General features: G+C 38.2%; 1 protein-coding gene across 1 annotated transcript in view; it reads right to left on the bottom strand.

The window, feature by feature from the left end:
* armc3 (armadillo repeat containing 3) overlaps nucleotides 1-19,575 on the bottom strand; it is an 82,953-nt gene that overhangs the window by 36,732 nt on the left and 26,646 nt on the right. Inside the window, exons 5-7 of the mRNA XM_073054650.1 lie at nucleotides 18,419-18,487; nucleotides 14,681-14,856; nucleotides 4,542-4,736 (exon numbers count right to left, since the gene is read on the bottom strand). Of these exons, the coding sequence (XP_072910751.1) occupies nucleotides 4,542-4,736; nucleotides 14,681-14,856; nucleotides 18,419-18,487 (440 nt within the window). The remainder of the gene's footprint in view (nucleotides 1-4,541; nucleotides 4,737-14,680; nucleotides 14,857-18,418; nucleotides 18,488-19,575) is intronic.

The following is a 19,575-nucleotide window of genomic DNA, read 5'->3' as shown; positions in this document are numbered from 1 at the left end:
TAAAATGCTGTTCACAGAAAATATTCAAAGGTAACAGCATATACTAAACAATCTAAGTTTGTGATAGAATAAGTGAATGTCTACCCATGTCACAGAGTCAAATACCACAAAAATAGTCATTTTGGCTCACTATGTCCATGCTGCTAGTAATATTCATCAATGGTAATCTCATGACCTTGCATTGTCTGTAACCTTCTAATCTAGCAAAGCCTTGCTCCAATCCGCACCTGTCCAGCCATTCTACCAGTCTGCATCTGTCTCTTTGAAGACTACTGGTGCACTCACTGTACCCCCAAGTTTGGTGTTACAGCTCTCTGTCATCACTGACTTTAGAGGACTTAACTTCTGGGAGTATTGCTTGAGGAAGGAACTTCTTTATGATATCTATCTGTATACTTACTTCAAGTCAAGTCACTTTTATTGTCATTTCGACCATAACTGCTGGTACAGTACATAGTAAAAATGAGACAACGTTTTTCAGGACCATGGTGTTACATGATACAGTACAAAAACTAGACTGAACTACGTAAAAAAACAACACAGAGAAAGCTACACTAGACTACAGACCTACACAGGACTACATAAAGTGCCAAAAACTGTGCAGACATTACAATAAATAATAAACAGGACAATAGGGCAAGGTGTCAGTCCAGGCTTTGGGTATTGAGGAGTCTGATAGCTTGGGGGAAGAAACTGTTACATAGTCTGGTCGTGAGAGCCCGAATGCTTCGGAGCCTTTTCCCAGACGGCAGGAAGGAGAAGAGATTGTATAAGGGGTGCATGGGGTCCTTCATAATGCTGTTTCCTTTGTGGATGCAGCGTGTAGTGTAAATGTCCATGATGGTGGGAAGAGAGGCCCCAACGATCTTCTCAGCTGACCTCACTATCTGCTGCAGGGTCTTGCGATCCGAGATGGTGCAATTTCCGAACCAGGCAGTGATGCAGCTGCTCAGGATGCTCTCAATACAACCCCTGTAGAATGTGATGAGGATGGAGGGTGGGAGATGGACTTTCCTCAGCCTTTGCAGAAAGTAGAGACACTGCTGGGCATTCTCTGCTATGGAGCTGGTGTTGAGGGACCAGGTGAGATTCTACGTCAGGTGAACACCAAGAAATTTGGTGCTCTTTACGATCTCTACCAAGGAGCCATCGATGTTCAGCGGGGAGTGGTCGCTCTGTGCCCTCCTGAAGTCAACAACCATTTCTTTTGTTTTGTTCACATTAAGAGACAGGTTGTTGGCTCTCCACCAGTCCTCTCTGTAAGCTGACTCGTCGTTCTTGCTGATGAGACCCACCACGGTCGTGTCATCGGCGAACTTGATGATATGGTTTGAGTTGTGTGTTGCAGCACAGTCACGGGTCAGCAGAGTGAACAGCAGTGGACTCTGCACGCAACCCTGGGGAGCCCCCGTGCTCAGTGTGATAGTGTTGGAGTTGCTGCTCCTGATCTGGACTGACTGAGGTCTCCCAGTCAGGAAGTCTAGGATCCAGTTGCAGAGGGAGGTGTTCAGGCCCAGTAGGCTCAGCTTTCCAATCAGTTTCTGAGGGATGATTGTGTTGAATGCTGAACTGAAGTCTATGAACAGCATCTAAACATATGTGTCTTTTTTGTCCAGGTGGGTTAGGGCCAGGTGGAGGGTGGTGGCAATGGTGTCATCTGTTGAGCAGTTGGGACTTATTGTACAAATTAAGTATATATATTTATAAACACCTACTCTTAAGCAGATACCAGTAAAATTTCCAGGATTGGATTAATTCATTATTGTCACATGTACGGAGATGCTTTTGTTTTGCATGCCATCCAGAGAAATCACGTGATACAAAATGACATTGAGGGTTTAAAAAATTGAAATTTAAAAGAAAATAACAATTATAATAAATGTGATGAATGGATCTGCTGAACCAGCTCACAAAGAGTTACTACACTCTAGCACCAAAGGGTTTATCACTCTCTCTCAAACTGATTTTTATTTTAAATATAAAAGTCAACTAAAATAAAAATCAAATCAAAACAATATTTTCAATGGAAATAAAACATATGTTTTATATGATTGTAAAAAGGATTACAATCTGGCAATCTTAACAAAGCTTCCCCTTACAGAAGAAAAAAAGCGTGCTGTGCAGTTGAATTTGGTGTAAAGGAAATAGCTTTGGAAAGAACTAAAAAAAACCAAACAGTACCTAAATATCATTAAACTAAATTAGTTTTCTGTTTTCTTGTGAAAACAGGTGGCATGAATAGGAGAACAAAATTGAAATCAACTGAGAAGCCAGGAAATACTGATAATCCTTGTTTCTGGCTGATAGTTTGTTTGCTTGGCGAGGAAGACAGATCTTCAGAACTCCTCATATGTCACCACATGGTTACCAGCAGAATAAGTTTACAAAGGTTCAAAAGAATGCTCAATCATAAATACTCATCTGATGGTTCCAATACAACAGATTTCCATTTGGGACAAAATCAAGTCCAGGAATATTCCAGAGGGCAGTGGATAATTTGGTGCTTCATGCTTCCAAAATGATATCACGCTGTTTGGAAGTTCAGATGCAGAACTTATCTGCTTTGGATAATGGAATCTGCCTTTTGTCATAGAGTTATACATAATGGAAACAGGCCCTTAAGCCCAACTTGTCTGTACCAAACAAGTTGTCTAACTGAGCTAATCCTATTTGACTGCACCTGGCCCATATCCCTCTAATTTTTTCCTGCCTTTTAAATTTGCTAATTGTAGGCTAAATTCCTCAAAAGAAATAAAATCAAGCATATGTGCACGACTCTATATATAGTCCAGCCTCCAATGGTTGAGTGGGAAGCAAGTTCTGAAGATGAAAGATAATCTGCAAAATATGATTAGAGAAAGAAACTGCTAGATAGACTAAGTTTGTGAACAGGGAATTGTTGTTAACAATGTGAATTTTTGATAGTATTTAAATAAAAGGGAAAAGATACAATAGGCATTAGAATACACTTGTGTAGAAACTAAACAGGACTAGCCGTGCAGTTACAAGAGCAGATCAGAGGCTAGGAATCCTCTGGTAAGTAAATCACCTCCTAAGTCCCCAAAGCTTTCCCACCATCAACAAATGTCAAGTCAGGAATGGAATGGAATGCTCTACACTTGACTGGATGAGTATGACTTCAACAATATTATAAAGGTTTGGTACCAACCAGGACATAGCAGCCACCTGATAGGCATCCCATCAAGAACCAGTTATTTACTCCACTACCAATACACAGTTGCAGTAAAAATTCATACAATCTACAGAATGCACTATGGCAGCTCACCCATGGTTCATTGGACAATACATCCCAAACCAATAACCTCTGACTGCCAGAAGGACAACTGCAGTAAAAGCAAGGAAACATGACATCTGGAAGCCACACATCATCCCGACTTGTAAATATATTGCAGTTCCTTCACTGTCGCTGGGCCAGCTCACTAACACCTCTTCAAGGGCAATCAAGAATGGGCATTTAAATACTGGCTCAGCTTGTGAAGCCCATATCATTGAAATGAATAATAAAATAATGTGTTGTTATCTTATTATCAGGGCCCACCAGGAGATGAGCAGGAAAAATAAAAATGCCTTTTTACACAGCTGCATGTGTAACTACTAAACCTTGAGTGTTATATTTAATTGATATTTAAGTATATTGACCAATAAATTATGATAGACAGACAGGAAATGGTTACTGTGTCTTTCCTTTACCCCTCTCTTCAACTTAAGCTCCTGAAGACTTTGACTATACAATTATGACAGCAGCCCTGGGACAACAGAGAGATTGTTGTTTTAGGCCCATGAGGACAGTTGCCATTGCTGCACTCTCTAAGATGGACAAATGGTTTTGTTATCTGTAGGACACGTCACATTCTGATCAAAATTTCCTTTCCACCACAATGCAGTGGATGGGATAGAGGTGAAGGGAGAACAACGTTTGGGCAGCCAGCAATAAAGGAAGGTAATGCTAGGTTCTTCCCAAGGATCCCAAGATTCACTTGAGGCCATTTGCCTAGGGAATTAAATGGGACTAGCAACAGATAGCTGCTAATTGGATCTGGAACAAAAAACATCATGTTACCATCACGTCATTCTAATTCCTAACAACAAATATTTTTACCAACTGGAAGTCTCACTGTTTCACCTTATCATTTAACAACAATTCATATTCCTCCCAGTTAGTGATACCTTGGGAATACTAACTAGTAAAATACCTGAACCAAGCAAGTAAATACTGCAGCTACAAGAAAATATATGAGGCAATCTTTTCTGATTGAGAAAAGATTGAGAGTTTTGAGAAAGATGCTCTACAGCTGTAAAAAAAATGCTAATATTTGACTCTACAAGTTTAGTTCCAATGGAATTGAAGCCATCTCTCTCTCATTTAGAACACTTGATCAATTTGGCAATAACCATCATGTGATACATTAATTTTTAAATCAAGAAATGAAACTACTTTCATGACATCATATTGTTAATAGTTGGATCAAATATTACGTATTTAACTAAAACAAAAAAAAAATTACTGCAGTTTTATTTACCGGATTGTCAAGAACTCTGAGGAGGTTCTCATGACCTTCATTCTGAAATAGTCCTGTTCTGCTGTCTGCATCATTGGACATAGTTATTAGGGTCTGCAATGCCAAGTGCTGAATAACAGGATATTCAGAGTTCAAAAGGTTCAGCAGAGGAGTAATTTCAGTCATTTCAGCAAATGCAGAACGAGGTAAAACATCCTAAAATATATAATCAAATGTTAAATATTTATAAATGGATTTAAGCTTACAAAAACAGGTGTAAACATAATTTAACTGTAAACAAAACTCCTTAATAGTAATCATTAATCTTTATTATATTTAAGTGTTATTCAATGCCATATTACTTTATGGATTAATAAACCAAGAGCCTTGAATAATTATCAGGAAGTTTAATTTAGTTCCCCAGTTGTAATATGAATTTAAGTAAGCATGAAATGAAGATAAACACAAGAGTTTCTGTTGTATATCTAGAGTAACACACACATAGATGCTGTCTGACCCACTGAGTTCCTCCAGCAATTTTTATGTGTTTGTAACTATGGAATGAAGTTAACAGCTTTATTCCACAATCATAAAATTAGTGGGCAAGTTTCTTGAGAGCTTGAAAACCTGAACAGAAGGTAGGCCTTTCACACAACAATATTGTGCCAACTTTTGAACATACTCCATGATCGATCTAATGCTTCCATTCCACATAGCCCACCATTTTTCAATCATCCATGTGTCTAAATGATTAATAAATCTCCCTAATGTATCTACCTCTACCACCACTTCTAGCAGTGCTTTCCAGGCACTTACCACTCTGTGTAAAAAAAAACACAACAAACAACTACCTCTGACATGCTCCCATAACTTCCTCCAATCACCTTGAAATTATCATCTTGTATTAGCCCTTTCCAGCCTGAGAAAAGGGCTGTTCATTCAATTGATACTTCTTATCATACACAGCTCAATAAGGAAGGGAGTAGGGGGGAAAATTCAAGAAAATCTATGAATAAGCTAACTGATCAAAGTTTAATATAAATATTATCAAAGTACATATACTATATGTCACTATATACCACACTGAGATTCATTTTCTTGCGGGCAATCAGAGTAAATGCGAGAAATACAACAGAATCAATGAAATATTGCACCCAAAATGACAGACAACAACCAAAGTCCAAAAGAAAAACCCCAAGAATACAAAAAGAGAGAAAAAGAAAGAATAATAATAAATGAATAAGCAATATCAGAACAAGAGTCCTTGGAAATGAGTCCATAGGTTGTGGGAACAGTTTGGTGATGGAGTGAGTGAAATTATCCCTTCTGGTTCAAGAGGCTGATGGTTGAGGAATAATAACTGTTCCTGAACTTAGTGCTGCAGTCCTGAGTCTCTTGTACATTCTTTCTTATAGCAGCAGTGAGAAGAGAGCTTGGCCTGGATGGTGGGGGTCCTTGATGATGGATACTGCTTTCCTGTGACAGCACTCTGTATAGATGTGCTCAAATGTGGGGAGGGCTTTAGAATGATGGACTGGGTCATACCACTACCCTTTCTAGGCTTTTCTTTACAAGGTTTCCATACCAGGTTATGAAGCAACCAGTCAATAAACTGTATCCTCTGCCAAATATCTACGTTTGTCATGCCGAATCTTCACAAACTTCTAAGGCAGTAGAGGCACTTTCTTCATAATTTCACTTACAATCTGGGCTCCGGGCAGGTCCTCTGAAATGATAACACTGAAGAATTTAAAGTTGCTGACTTTTGATTCAGCCTCTGATGAGGACTGGCCCGTGGACCTCCAGTTTCTTCCTCCTAAGGTCAATAATCAGCTCCTTGGTCTTGCTGACATTGAGTAAGAGGTTGTTGTTATAGCACCACTCAGCCTCATTTTCAACCTCCCTCCTATATGCTGACTTAACAGCACCTTAGATTCAGCCAACGGCAGTGGTGTCGCCGGCAAACTTAAATATGGCATTGTGCTTGTGTTGCGGGCTGCTTACAAACTGATCATCAATATATAATTTTTAAAAATCGTTCTTCACTACTGCATGTATCTCCAGGCCCCATAGCTATGTTGTTTTGATTCTTAACTGATCTTGAAATGGATTTGCTAAATTCTTAGTTATCCCAAACTACCATGAGAAAGAAGAATTTAATAAGAAAATCAGACACACCCCAGCAACGGCTTGGGCACTGAATTCAGACACCATCAATGCACAATCATCCCAGCTAAAATTGTGAACATAATGGATGAACAATTCTGAGAAAGTAACAATCCCTGACTTTTACTATGGCCTTGGACAGGACAGTAGCAGACAGTATGCCTAAGTACTTAATTGGGGGAACACGACTTATGATGCTATTAGGCAGGAACTTGGGAGCAACTTAGGAGCACAATTTGGAAACAGATATAATCAGGAAAATGCACAACAGAACTGTGAGGTTATTTAGGGCATTCTTGCATGGGGTTCTGTATAGTTGTCCTATTGAGGCAGGGAAAGGATGGTAGGTTGAAGGAACCATGGTTCACAAGCTGTGGTACATCTGGTCAAGAGGAAGAAAGCAGCATATATAAAGTTTATGAAGCAAGGATCAGACAGTTTTTGAGCATTATAAGGTAACCAGGAAGGAGCCTAAACATAGGAGCGCTAGAAGAATTAAGGAATTAAGGAAAACTCCAAGGCATTCTACCTACTTGAACATAAAGAACAGGAGAATGACTAGAGTGAGGGTGGGACCTATCAGGCATAAAAGAGGAAACAATTGCTTGGAGTCAGAGGAGGCAAGTAAAGGAGGTCCTTAGTGAACACTTTGCTTCAGTATTCGGTGATGAGGAGGACTTGGCGAACATGAGGACAGCGTAGAACAGGCTAATATGCTGGAACGTTGTGCAAGTTGATAAGGTAGTTATGAGACTTGTGGTGTGTTGGCCTTCATTAGTTGGGGGATTGAGTTCAAGAACTGTGAGGTAACGTTGCAACTCCAAAATGCTGGCTTGAACACAATTGGAAAACAGTATTGTGTTCAGTTCTGGTCACCTCATTATAGGAAGAATGTGGATGCTTTAGAGAGGGTGCACAGAATATTTACCAGGTTGTTGCTCAGAGTGGAGAGCATTTCTTATGAGGAAAGGCTGAGTGAGCTAGGGCTTTTCTCTTTGGAGTGAAGGAGGATAAGAGATGACATGACAGAGGTGTATAAAATGATGTAAGAAAGTGGACAACCAAAGTCTTTTTCCCCAGGGCAAAAATGACTACTTATAAGAGGAGATAATTTTAATGTGATTGGAACAATATATAGGAGGGGATGTCAGAGATCGTCTTTTTTTAAACCCAGAGAATGGTGAGTTCATGGAACATGCTGCCAGGAGTGATGGTAGAAGCAGATGCATTAGTGACGTTTAAGAGACACTTTGATAGGCACGTGAAAGGAAGAAAAATGAAGGCCATTGTGGGAGGGAAGTGTTAGATTGATCTTGGATTAGGTTAAAAGGTTGGCACAACATTGTGGACTGAAGGACCTGTACTGTGCTGTACTGTTCTATGTTCTATAATGATAAACCAAAGTGTACAGGCAAGGCTACTGAGGAAGGAGTTTAAAAAGGGTGTAGTAGACTGTGTTGGGATGTGTTAGATGATGCAAATTTAAGAGTAAATCAGCAGATGAAGCAAGAGGTTACCAAAGTAATAAAATGACAACACTAAATGCTCTATATCTGAATTCATGTCACATTCAATACAAAAGCTCTTTTATTTCATGATATGTTTAACACAATGGAAAGGGCTGATTTATGTTTATGGAACAGATAAATGAAGTCAAGTTATTTGTAGCTGTGTTGTAGAAGCTCACTGAACAACAACCACTTGGTCAAATAGTATAAAGGAAGGAGCTTGACAAAAACATGCAACAATAATCATGGTAGATTTTAATCTATGGAAACTGGGAAAAGCAGATAGGCAAAGATGGCCTTGATAAGGAATTCAGCATAGTTTTGCAGAACGGCATGTTCTGCAGCCAAGCAGACAGCAGGCTATACTGGACTTGGTAATGTGCACCCAGACTGGACTAATTAATTACATCATTGTGAAATAGTCCTTAGATGACACCAATCACACTACAATTGAATTTTGCATTCAGTTTGAAGGAAAAGAGACTCTAGACTAGCATTTTAATCTTAAAAACTGCAATGATGAGAATATGAAATCAAAACTAATTAAGGTGAACTGGCAAATTTGATTCACGTATTGGTCAATCAAGATGCATTATCCAACATTTATGGGGATCTTTCAGAATACACAGAATAGATATATTCCAAGAAGAAGAAAATTTCCAAATGAGGGACCAATCGTCTGTGGTTAATATGGTTAAAGACAGCATTTAAAGAAAAAGTAAACAATTACACAAAGAAGAGCAGCTGGTCATAGTAATAAAAACAAAGAAAAAATGACTAAAGATTCATAATGAAGTAAAACAACTAAGTACAAGACAAAGCTAGAATGAAATGCCAAAAGATATATACTTTCTCTAGATAGTTGGAAAACATTGGACCAATAGAAAGCAAATCAGGAGAATTAATAACGTACATGAAGAAGTCTGTAGATAAATGAAGCAATATAATTTGCATTGGTCTTCACCATACTAGCAGGAAGGAAAGAACACAAGAAAATTACAATCACTGAGGAATTTACTGTAACTTGGGAAAGTGTTCAAGTTATGAGTTGACAAGTTCCCAAGTACCAAAGTTCAAGGGTTTTCAAATAAATTTCTACTGACTTACTTAATAAATCAGTTTCAATTTCTATTTCTCTTTCTACAGATACTGCTTGATCCACTGAATTCGCTCTGCATTTTCCTTGTACTGGTATTAAAGACACAGCAACACATAAGGCAAAAATCAATATTGTTCTGTAAATTCTGTCCAATTTATTGAGTTTCCAATTAAGTTCTTCACATGAGTAACATGAATACCTGTTATCCACATTTACTATGCAGAAGGACTTGGAAGCAAGGAAATTCTGGGAAGACAACACTGCTGTCCTAAAGCATATTGATTTTACAAAAGAGGAAGTGTTGGCAGTCTAGAGGCATGCGAAGGTGGATAAATCCTCAGGGTTTGATGAAGTATAGACTACAACATTTTAGGAAGTAAGGGAAATTTTTGCTGGGGTCCAAGACAGAGATTTAAAAAAAAATCTTACCTAACTAAGCACAAGGTGCAGGAGATTGGATGGTGGCTAATATTGTGCCCTTATTTAAGAAGGCCTGCCAGAACAAACTGGGAAACTACAAGCTGGTGACCCTAAAATCAGTGGTAGGTAAATTACTGGAGATTATTCTGAGGGAGAACTTCTATATGCATTTAGAAAGGTAAAGAGTGATTAGTGTGCCAGCATAGCTTTCTATGTAGGAAATCATATCTCACAAAATTGAATTATTTTAAGAGGTGATCAAGAAGATAGATCAGAACAGGGCATAGATATTGTCACCATGGATTTTAGCAATGCTTTTGACAAGGCCCCACATTGTTGATTGGTTCACAAGGTGAAATTATATGGAATCCAGGGTAAGCCAACCAACTGGGTCCATATTTGGTTTGGTGGAAGGAAACAGAGGGTGATAGGAAAGGATCAGGGCTGAGTTTAGTTATTTCTCATTTACTGTATATTATTGATTTGGATGAAAATCTAAGTGACAGGATTATAAGGCTGCTGATGACACCAAAGTTGGTGGGGGGGGGGGGGGGGTAAACAATGAAGAAGGTTGTCTAAGAATAAACAGCAAGATCTAGTACAACTGGGGAAGTGGGCCAAGAAATACCAGATGGAAATCAACTCAGAAGTGTGAGGTGATGCACTTTGAGAATTTAAACCAGGGTAGTTATCATGTAGTTAAAGGCAGATCCCTGGGGAGTGTTATGAAATAGCGGGATCTAGGTGACAGCAAGTACATAGTTTCCTGAAATCAACACAGGGTAGGCAAGGTAGTGAAAGCATGTGGCACGCTTGCAATTAATGGATGAGGCATTGATTAAAAGAGTTGGGACATCATGTTATAGCTGTGCAAAGCATTGGTAATACTGTATGCAGTTTTGGTCACTGTACTATACAAAGAATGTGATTAAGCTACAGTGGGTAAAAGAAAAAGATTTACACGGATGTTGCTGGAACAAGTGGTCATGACTTTTAAGGAGAGACTGGAAAAGGCTGGTACTGTTTATGTGGAGCAAAAAAAGATAAAGGGGTTACCTTAGAGGTTTCTAAAATCATGAGGAGCATAGATCGGGTAGATGGTCATAGTTTATCCTCCCAGATTAGGACTCTAAAACCAGAAAGATTGGGTTTAAACTGAAAGGGGAAAGATTTAAAAGGGACCCAAGAGGCAAGATTTTCACACAGTGGTGGGTACCCGGAATGCAATGTGAGCACATGTGGTAAAAGCAGGTACAATTACAACATGTAAGAAAAAGTTAAAAAACATTTTTTTTACAAGTTCAGGGAAGGTTTAGAGGGACATGGGCCCAATGCAGACAAATGGAACTCACTCAGGAAGGCACCATGGTTGGCTTGTTTCCATGCTACATTAAGTTTTGACTGTTATGCAGAGCTGGATTTAGTATACTTAAGATTTACTGAGACATTTAATAAATTGCCACATCATAAGTCATTGTAGAAAATAAGATCTCATGATTTAAGAAATAACATATTGATGTGGGATAAAAGGTTGGCTGGCTTGGGGAATATGCATAAATGAGATGTTTTCAGGTTGATCAGATGCAACAAGTAGCATGACACTTGAGTAAAAAAATGGATGAAAGCACTAAAGGCATGCTTGTTGGTCCTGCTAATGATAAATCGATAGGTAAGAAGCAAAATGAAGATGATATTAGGAGGCTACAAAGAGGTATAGATACGTTGAGTGGACAAAGCTCTTGTAAATGATGTATAATATAAAACATAAAATTGTTGATTTTAATCAGTAAAATTAAAATAGAGCTGAGTTGCAGAGTGATTTAGGTATCCTGGTCCATGACTTCATAAAATCTAATATGTAGATAGCACAAATAACCAGAAAAGGTAACAAAAATAATATTGCAAGAGAGATTGAATGTAAAAGGATTTTGCCCTCTTATTTACAAAAGGATACAAATCCATTTAAAGTTCAGTGAATATACACCAGATCAGGTAATGCAATGGGAATGTTGCATTATAAGAAAAGGTTGTAAATACCAGGGTTATATCAAAAAAAATTATTTTGATTAAAATATACGAGATCCATGGAGTCTCAAAGGGTTGATTAGGAGAGTAATTTCCCCTATGGAAGAATCTGATACTGAAGTCACCTTTAAAAATGAGGACAGAAGTCAGTGATAGACAAAATTCTCTCAGAGGATGGCGAGTCTTTGGAACACAAAGGACAATGGAAGTAGACTAACTTGAGTATTTTTAACAGAGGGTTTGATATATATTCGGTGGGCAAGAGGACGCAAGATTACACAGGCTAGGTGGGAATGTGGAGCTGAGGTTTATTTTGTTTTTATTTATTTAAAGATACAGTGCAGAATGCGTCCTTTCAGCTCTTCAAGCCTCTGATTTTAACTTTAGCCTAATCACAGGACAATTTACAATGACCAATTAACCTATATCTTTAAACTGTGGCAGGAAACCCACATATTCCACGGGGAGGATGTAAAAATTTCTTACAGAGGACACCAGGATTGAACTCTGAACTTCATGTCCTGAGCTAACCACTACACCATCATGCTGTCCATCAGTTACGATCAGATCAGCCATAAATTTATTAAATAGCAGACACTAAGTAGCCACCTTGTTCTCCTAATTCTTATCTTCATATGTTCACGTGGCATCTGCCAGAAGACCAGTAAACCAACTTTTAATGTAACCTCTTACCTTCTGCCCGATCACTCCTAACTAGTGATTGTATTATCAGGTTCCCCGTCCCTGCCTTTTCCATTTTAAGCTCCTCCTATGATCCACCGTAACCTACAAAGCAGTGTACTTTCATCTCCAAGGCACAGGAGTGAAAATATTAATTGATAAAAGCTCTCTAATTTCTTGGAAACATGCAGTTCCAGTAACACTCAAAAATTCCAACATCCACAGCAAAGCAGTTATCAATTTATATAAACATTCGTCTTAAACCTGCATTGGAGCAGCAAGGCCACACCATGTACCATCTACAAGATGAATTATTGCAAGTCGCCAAGTGTTTTCAATCTGGCTCACAAACCCATAACATACATAACCTCGATCAAGAATAACAAGTATATGGGAAGATTAATACCTGCACATTACCTACCATCCTAACTTAGAATTACACTACCATCTTCTTTATAGGACAAGATTGTATATTTCTACAGTTGCAGACGAGACAGATGAGATATTAACAGAAGGTCCATGTTATCTCAGTGATGATATTATGTTTGAAATTTTGAGGCAAGAAATCAGAATAAAACTTAAATTTGTGGCTCAGTAGAATGCTTCAGCTCAGGTACCATCATACTCCAAGTGAAAGCAGGGTACAATATTAGAAATAAATAGTATGCCATACAATGGTGAATTTGAGACTATTAACTACCGTTTGTACAAACTAGGTTTCTTATGCATTATCTGCATAAAAATGAATAAAATTGTTGCATTTTAAGCCTATATTTGAAAACAATAGAAACTGATAATTAATAAATCCATAATATTTCATAAATTAATTGATTTCTGATTGCTTTTTTGAAACTACACTTAGTGTATGTTGCTTCTATAGCTCATCCACTTCACGGTTCAATATGTTGTGCATTCAGAGATACTCTTCTGTACATCACTAGTAACACATGATTAATTGAGTTACTGTCACCTTTCTGTTACCTTGAACCACTCTGGCCATCCTCCTCTGACTTCTCTCATCAGCAAGGCAATTTCCCCCATACAACCACTGCTCAATAGAGGTTTTCTTGGGATTTTTTGCAGCATTTTCTGTAAACTCTAGAGACTATTGTGCATCAAAATCCCAGGGATCAGCAGATTCTGGGATACTCAAACCACCCCACCTTGCACCAACAATCATTCCACGTTCAAGTTCAATTATCATTTAACCATATATGAATATAGCTTGATGAGAAGTTGTTCCTCCGGGGCCAAGATGCAAAATACAATTACCAACAGTACATAGCATACTTCACATAACACATATGGTTACAATTTCAGGAAAACATACAGTACCAAGAAAAAAAATATTCTACGTAGTCCGGTTCCCTGAATGACCTGACTGTAGATTTGATGCAAGTTGTCCTGGTTCAGCTTGCTCTTCCTCCAAGCGAACAGCAGAGGGCAGCCACCCACCCATGCAGATTGCAGTGTGCCCCTCAGAGGCTCTCCCACATCACCTGGGTGTCTCCCATCTTGGACGACTGCCACAGGCAAGCCCAACACGTGGGCATTGTCCTTGCACAATTGAGGTGACGCAGCTCTCCTGCCATTGGACTTGCCAGTGAACAAGACTTGCAGTATTCTACATTACCAATATCCAACAGGGTCTTGCGATAACAATAAAAGCATCCAAGACAATCACTCACACTGCACAACACCCAATGGTACACTGGTAGTCCAGGTGACAACACAACAACTGTATGGAACATGTCCAGCTCCTTCACTATCAAGCAACTTCCTGCTGGGATAGTCATGCAGGACTTGATGTTCTTAGTATCCGGCAGTGACTTGCAATCATAAAAAAGACATACAAGATGAACAAATACACCTTTGATTGGACCTGGAGTGCCCACTGCATCCGAGCATGCTGCCATCTTACTGGAAATCCATTTCCATGGTCAAGGTCATTTAGATAAAATTTTCTTCCCCATTCTACTGTCTAAACAACAACTGAACCTCTTGACTATGTCTGCAAGTTTCTATGCACCGAGTTGCCTTCACATGAACGGCAGATTCTATATTTGCATTAGCAAGCATGAGTACAGTTGTACCGAATAACTTGGCCATTGAACATATGTTTAGAACAAGAACCTTATTCAAAGTTGCATTTTCAAAATGATTTGATATGTCGATTACACTTGATCAATTAAAAGACTCAGTAATGCAGCATTAAGTCTCAGAATGTATGTCAATTACAAATAGAAAAACAGAGAAAGTACCTTAATTAAGTTTGAAATGCACTCAATGGAGTTCTTCTGAACATCAGGATCAGGACTTGAAAGAAGACTAATGAGTGGTTTCAACCCCCCTTTTTCATAAATTTCTACTTTACTCGTGAAATCGATAGACATGGAAGCTAGGCACAGTGTAGCAAGCTCGTGAACAACAACATCCTCTGTGATGAAGGGAAAAAAAAACAAAATTCTCATAGTTTCTCTCTTCTCCTTTGTCTCCCATAATTCAAAGTGCTGCAATTAGTAAAAGATACAAAACATAAAAACTAGGGGAAAAAATAAGAACAGCAGTCATATAATGGTTTCTGCTAAAAGCAGTTAAAATGTCCTTCTGTTTGACTTCAAGATTTTAAATGCAGGTAAAATTGAAAATTGACTGTATTGGCTTTTAGGTCACCTTTCCACATAGCAATGGCTTTGGGTGAGGCAAAAAAAAATCTCACACCCATAATCCAAACTCAGGTTACCTGTGAATACTGGCAAGGGCATTGTCACAAGTTGAATTCTGGACTCAGAAAGAGTTACGTCAGGATTGGAGAAAGATAAATTTCCCATACAGAAACAAAGCAACAGCATCTAATATTTCAACCTCTAAAACAGATGTTAAATACAAGGGGCTTAATGTTGAGAAAAAAATTCTACTGGCAGTTTCCAAACAAGTTGAGGAGAAAACAGGCATAGATTTAAATACAAATGATCACCATGTTTGGGGGGCGGGGGGGGGGGGTTCACTGCAAAATGGTCCATATTCTGAAATTTGGATAATAGAAACCATGTCATCTCCACGTGTACTAGGGAAAACAAGTTGAAAAAAAATCACATTTATTATTTATTTATTTATTTATTTACCCCACACACACACACACACACACACACACACACACACACACACACACACACACACACACACACACACACACACACACACACACACACACACACACACACACACACACACACACCCCCCCCCCCCCCACATGAAGTACATGAGAATTTCTGGGTGGTGATTTGTGAATTCTGTTAGGCAAATTTCAGTTACCTGAACACCCATAACACTGGAGTTACATGTACTGCTACGAGTTCTAAATTTAAGGATTTTGGGGGTTTGGAGCTATTGCAAGTTTTTTTTTTGGGGAGGGGAGGAGAAATGTTGTTGCATGGCCAGAGTGGGCCGATAGATGGCCCATGTTACAGAATAGGGTATTAAGAGCATTACCATCAAATCTCAGGTCCATAGTAATAAATTTATTTTATTGTTTATGAGCCTACTCCTGAAAAATCCAGATGTTAACTTTGTCACTGATTCCATCAGAAGAAATGTTTCATTCTATCTACCTGTCAAATCCTTTCAAATATGGAGTGGCCAAAATGGAACTAAGTACTCCCAACAACTGTCAGCTTGTTCTTATGTTTACTATGTCTAAATTTTACAGTCTCATACTTGTTCATATTAATAGAGAATAGGGCACAAGTGAAAATTGAAACATTGAAAGTGAAAACAACTTTGGAATAAGATTAGGTTTCCATGGCATCTGGTTGAACAAAGTTGCAAAATATCTGATTTAGACCTTAACAATGCACAATAATCAGTGGCAAGAGAGCAGAATTTTTGGCAGAGGCAAAAGATAATGAATAATGACCACCTAAAAATTATCTGAAATTAAGACAACTCATACAACAAAGAAACATAGGAATATTTCATAGTGAAACCAAATTTCACACATTCTATACATCTGGTAGTCACATGAAAAACAGTAAGAAAACTATTGATTATCAGGTAATTAAATTCAATAAATACAGCAAATCCAGATATGAGATGAAGAAAAACTTTTTGTGAAAAGCTTTAGTAACAGAGCCCAAAATTCTCAACTCTTTCCCAGTATTTCAAATCTACTAAGTCATATTTCAAGTTACTCATATATTCATGACAAATATTTCTCAAAAATAGATGGATGGGAGGGGTATGAAGGGCAATGGCCCAGGTGATGGGACTAGGCAGAATAATAGCTCAGCATAGACCTGATGGACCGAGAGGCCTCTTTCCCTGCTGTAGTTCTCACTCTCTATAAGAAATCTAACAAAAAAAGATTTACTAGAATAAATGCAAGAGATTCTGCAGATGCTGGAAATACAGACAAAAAGTGCTGGAGGAATTCAGCAGGTCAGGCAACTTCTATAGGAATGAATAAACAGTCAACGTTTCAGGTGAGACCCTTCATCATGATATTGCCTGGATTAGAGGACATTAGTATGTAAAATAATGGACAGGCTGAGCTTGTTTTCCCAAAGGAAACTGAGAGGTACCTAGATAGAAATAAATAAAATTATGGAACCTCAGATACAATAGGCAAATTACTTTTCCCCAACTAAGAGTATTAAAATCTAGGAGAGAAAGGTTTAAGCTGAGAGGAAGGGGATCTGAGTAATAATGTTTGCTTTATTTTTGTTCTAATGTGGGAAAATGGAATTTTTGTTGATAGGTTAAAAAGGTTGGCACGGACATGGTGGTTTGACGGGCCTGTTTCTGCACTGTGCTACTGCATGACTCTTGTACACGTCCTTCCACCAAAACACTAGAAAACCAGTTCCTGTGGTTACAGTATTTGGCACAAGATGGAATATTTAATTCATTCAGTTTCTTTAGAAACCCACATACCAAGAAATCATTCTGGATGTAAATTCTGAGATCATGTATTTCATAATTGGTATTTTAGACTATTAACAAAGGGCAATTTATTTGCAAGGAAATCAACTCGGGTTGGTCAAACACGAGCATGTGGGGTGGGTGTACAAAATGGGCCACGTATGACAAAATTATCAGAATTCTTTGAGGATATAATGAGCAGTTGGATAAGTGGAAAGCAGTAAATGTAATGTCCCCGGATTTCATAAAGGCTTTCAACAGATGTCACATAACAGGTTACTTGTTTCCACAAAACAAGAGCTCAAGACATTTGAGCTTTAACATGGATAAGAAATGACTAAGAAAAAAAAAAGGGACATATGGCACACTCTTGGGCTAAAGAATATAGTGTCACAGAGATCAGTGACAGGGATGTTAATAATACATATAAAAATAGCTTATTTTAAAAATCTTTTTTTTCACATCTAGCAGAATCAGGTTTATTATCACTGGCATGTAACGTAAAATTTGTTAACAGCAGCAGCAGTTCAACGCAATACATAATCTAGCAGAGAGAGAGAAAAATAATAAATAAAACACAATAAATAAACAAGTAAAACAATTATGTATATTGAATAGGTTTAAATAAAAATGTGTAAAAACATAAATACTGTATATTGAAAAAAGTGAGGTAGTGTCCAAAGCTTCAATATCCATTTAGGAATCGAACGGCAGAGAGAAAGAAGCTGTTCCTGAATCGCTGAGTGTGTGCTTCAGGCTTCTGTACCTTCTACCTGATGGTAACAGTGAGAAAAGGGCATGCCCTGGGTGCCGGAGGTCCTTAATAATGGACACTGCCAAAAGTTATTTATTTCATTAAAAATGTATTAATAAATAACACCATCAGCCACAAATATTTGTAGTGTTTTGTGAATTTGTCAATGTGTTTTGTGTTAGCAAAGTAATGGGTGATTTAATAAAACCAATCATTTGTATAGAACTCACTCTTCCATTAGAAAATGGTGGTAAGTGTCTACTTAGTTGTATGAGAGCAAGGGTGTATACAAATTCTTAGTATCAAAAACAGAATTTATTATTACCTTCAGGAGCTAGACATGCAATTATTGATGGTAGAAAATCCAACTGTCTCATTGATTTTCTAACTTCACCTGAAAAACATCAACATTAAGAAAAATAACATGAAAATATGAAATAGAAATAGGAATTGGCTATTCCACCCCTTGGAGGTTGAGAGGGAATCATAAGACAGCCATGATCAAATGGCAGAGCAGATGCAATGGGTCAAATAACCTAATTCTGCTCCTGTGTCTTATGTGTTAATTCAGTCAAGTCATTGAGTTGACCAGGATTGACAGAACTAGCCAATGAATCAAGTAAGGACAATGGCAAATCATACAAATTTCATTAAAAACTATTTTGTATTCATAGCAAAGTTTTAAACTACTAGTAGGTAAGTATTTGCTCACTCATAAAGGGGAGTTATTTTCTACACCATGGAGATTTTGTGACTTAAGCTACATCCACACTAGACCGGATAATTCTGAAAACGGGTGGTTTCCAGTAAAAATGATAGGCGTCCATACTATGCGTTTTTGGAAATATCTCTATCCACACTGAAACGGAGATTTCGGCAAATCTCTTCCTCCTGCGCATGCGTAGGACACATCTACTTAAAACAAGCAACATGTTTGATGTTGAATCTCGCCGTAAAAGTGCGCGTTTGTGTAGTTACAGACTAGAAAAACTTAAAACGACAGACAGCTGTTGGCTGTCACGCAGGAGAACTTAAAACTAAAAAAAAACAAATACTGGAGCATCTGGTGGCGGCAATCTGGGACAGATTGACCCGGCTGACGACGAACATTGAAAAACTGACCAACTCTGTTGCATTAATAAAGCACCTTGTTAAATGTATAAAACATATCTGCATCAGTGTTATCTTGTATTTCCATACAATGTTACATTAGGCTGTTACACATCTATTGTCAGAGAAGTACTTGCATAAATAGGTAAACCACCTTCATGCCAGCAAGGACAGAAAACAGGGCAAAGTGAGTACAGTATATTTATTTATTCAGTAAGTTATGGGTCAAAGTATTTGGTGAGTACATTTCTAACTCTTCTGGTTTCAGTCTCTTTGCCGTCTGTTCTGAAATTGTTAGGTTGCGTTCAAGAAAACAATGAAATAGCGCGCTGCCGTCTGATAGCGTTTTCAGAAGTCTCCGGTTACGCTGTC

The sequence above is a fragment of the Hemitrygon akajei genome, chromosome 8 (assembly GCF_048418815.1).
Source record: "Hemitrygon akajei chromosome 8, sHemAka1.3, whole genome shotgun sequence".
In the NCBI taxonomy this organism is placed as follows: Eukaryota; Metazoa; Chordata; class Chondrichthyes; order Myliobatiformes; family Dasyatidae; genus Hemitrygon; species Hemitrygon akajei.
Note: the sequence above shows the minus strand (reverse complement) of the source record. Positions and strands in the feature narration are given on the sequence as shown.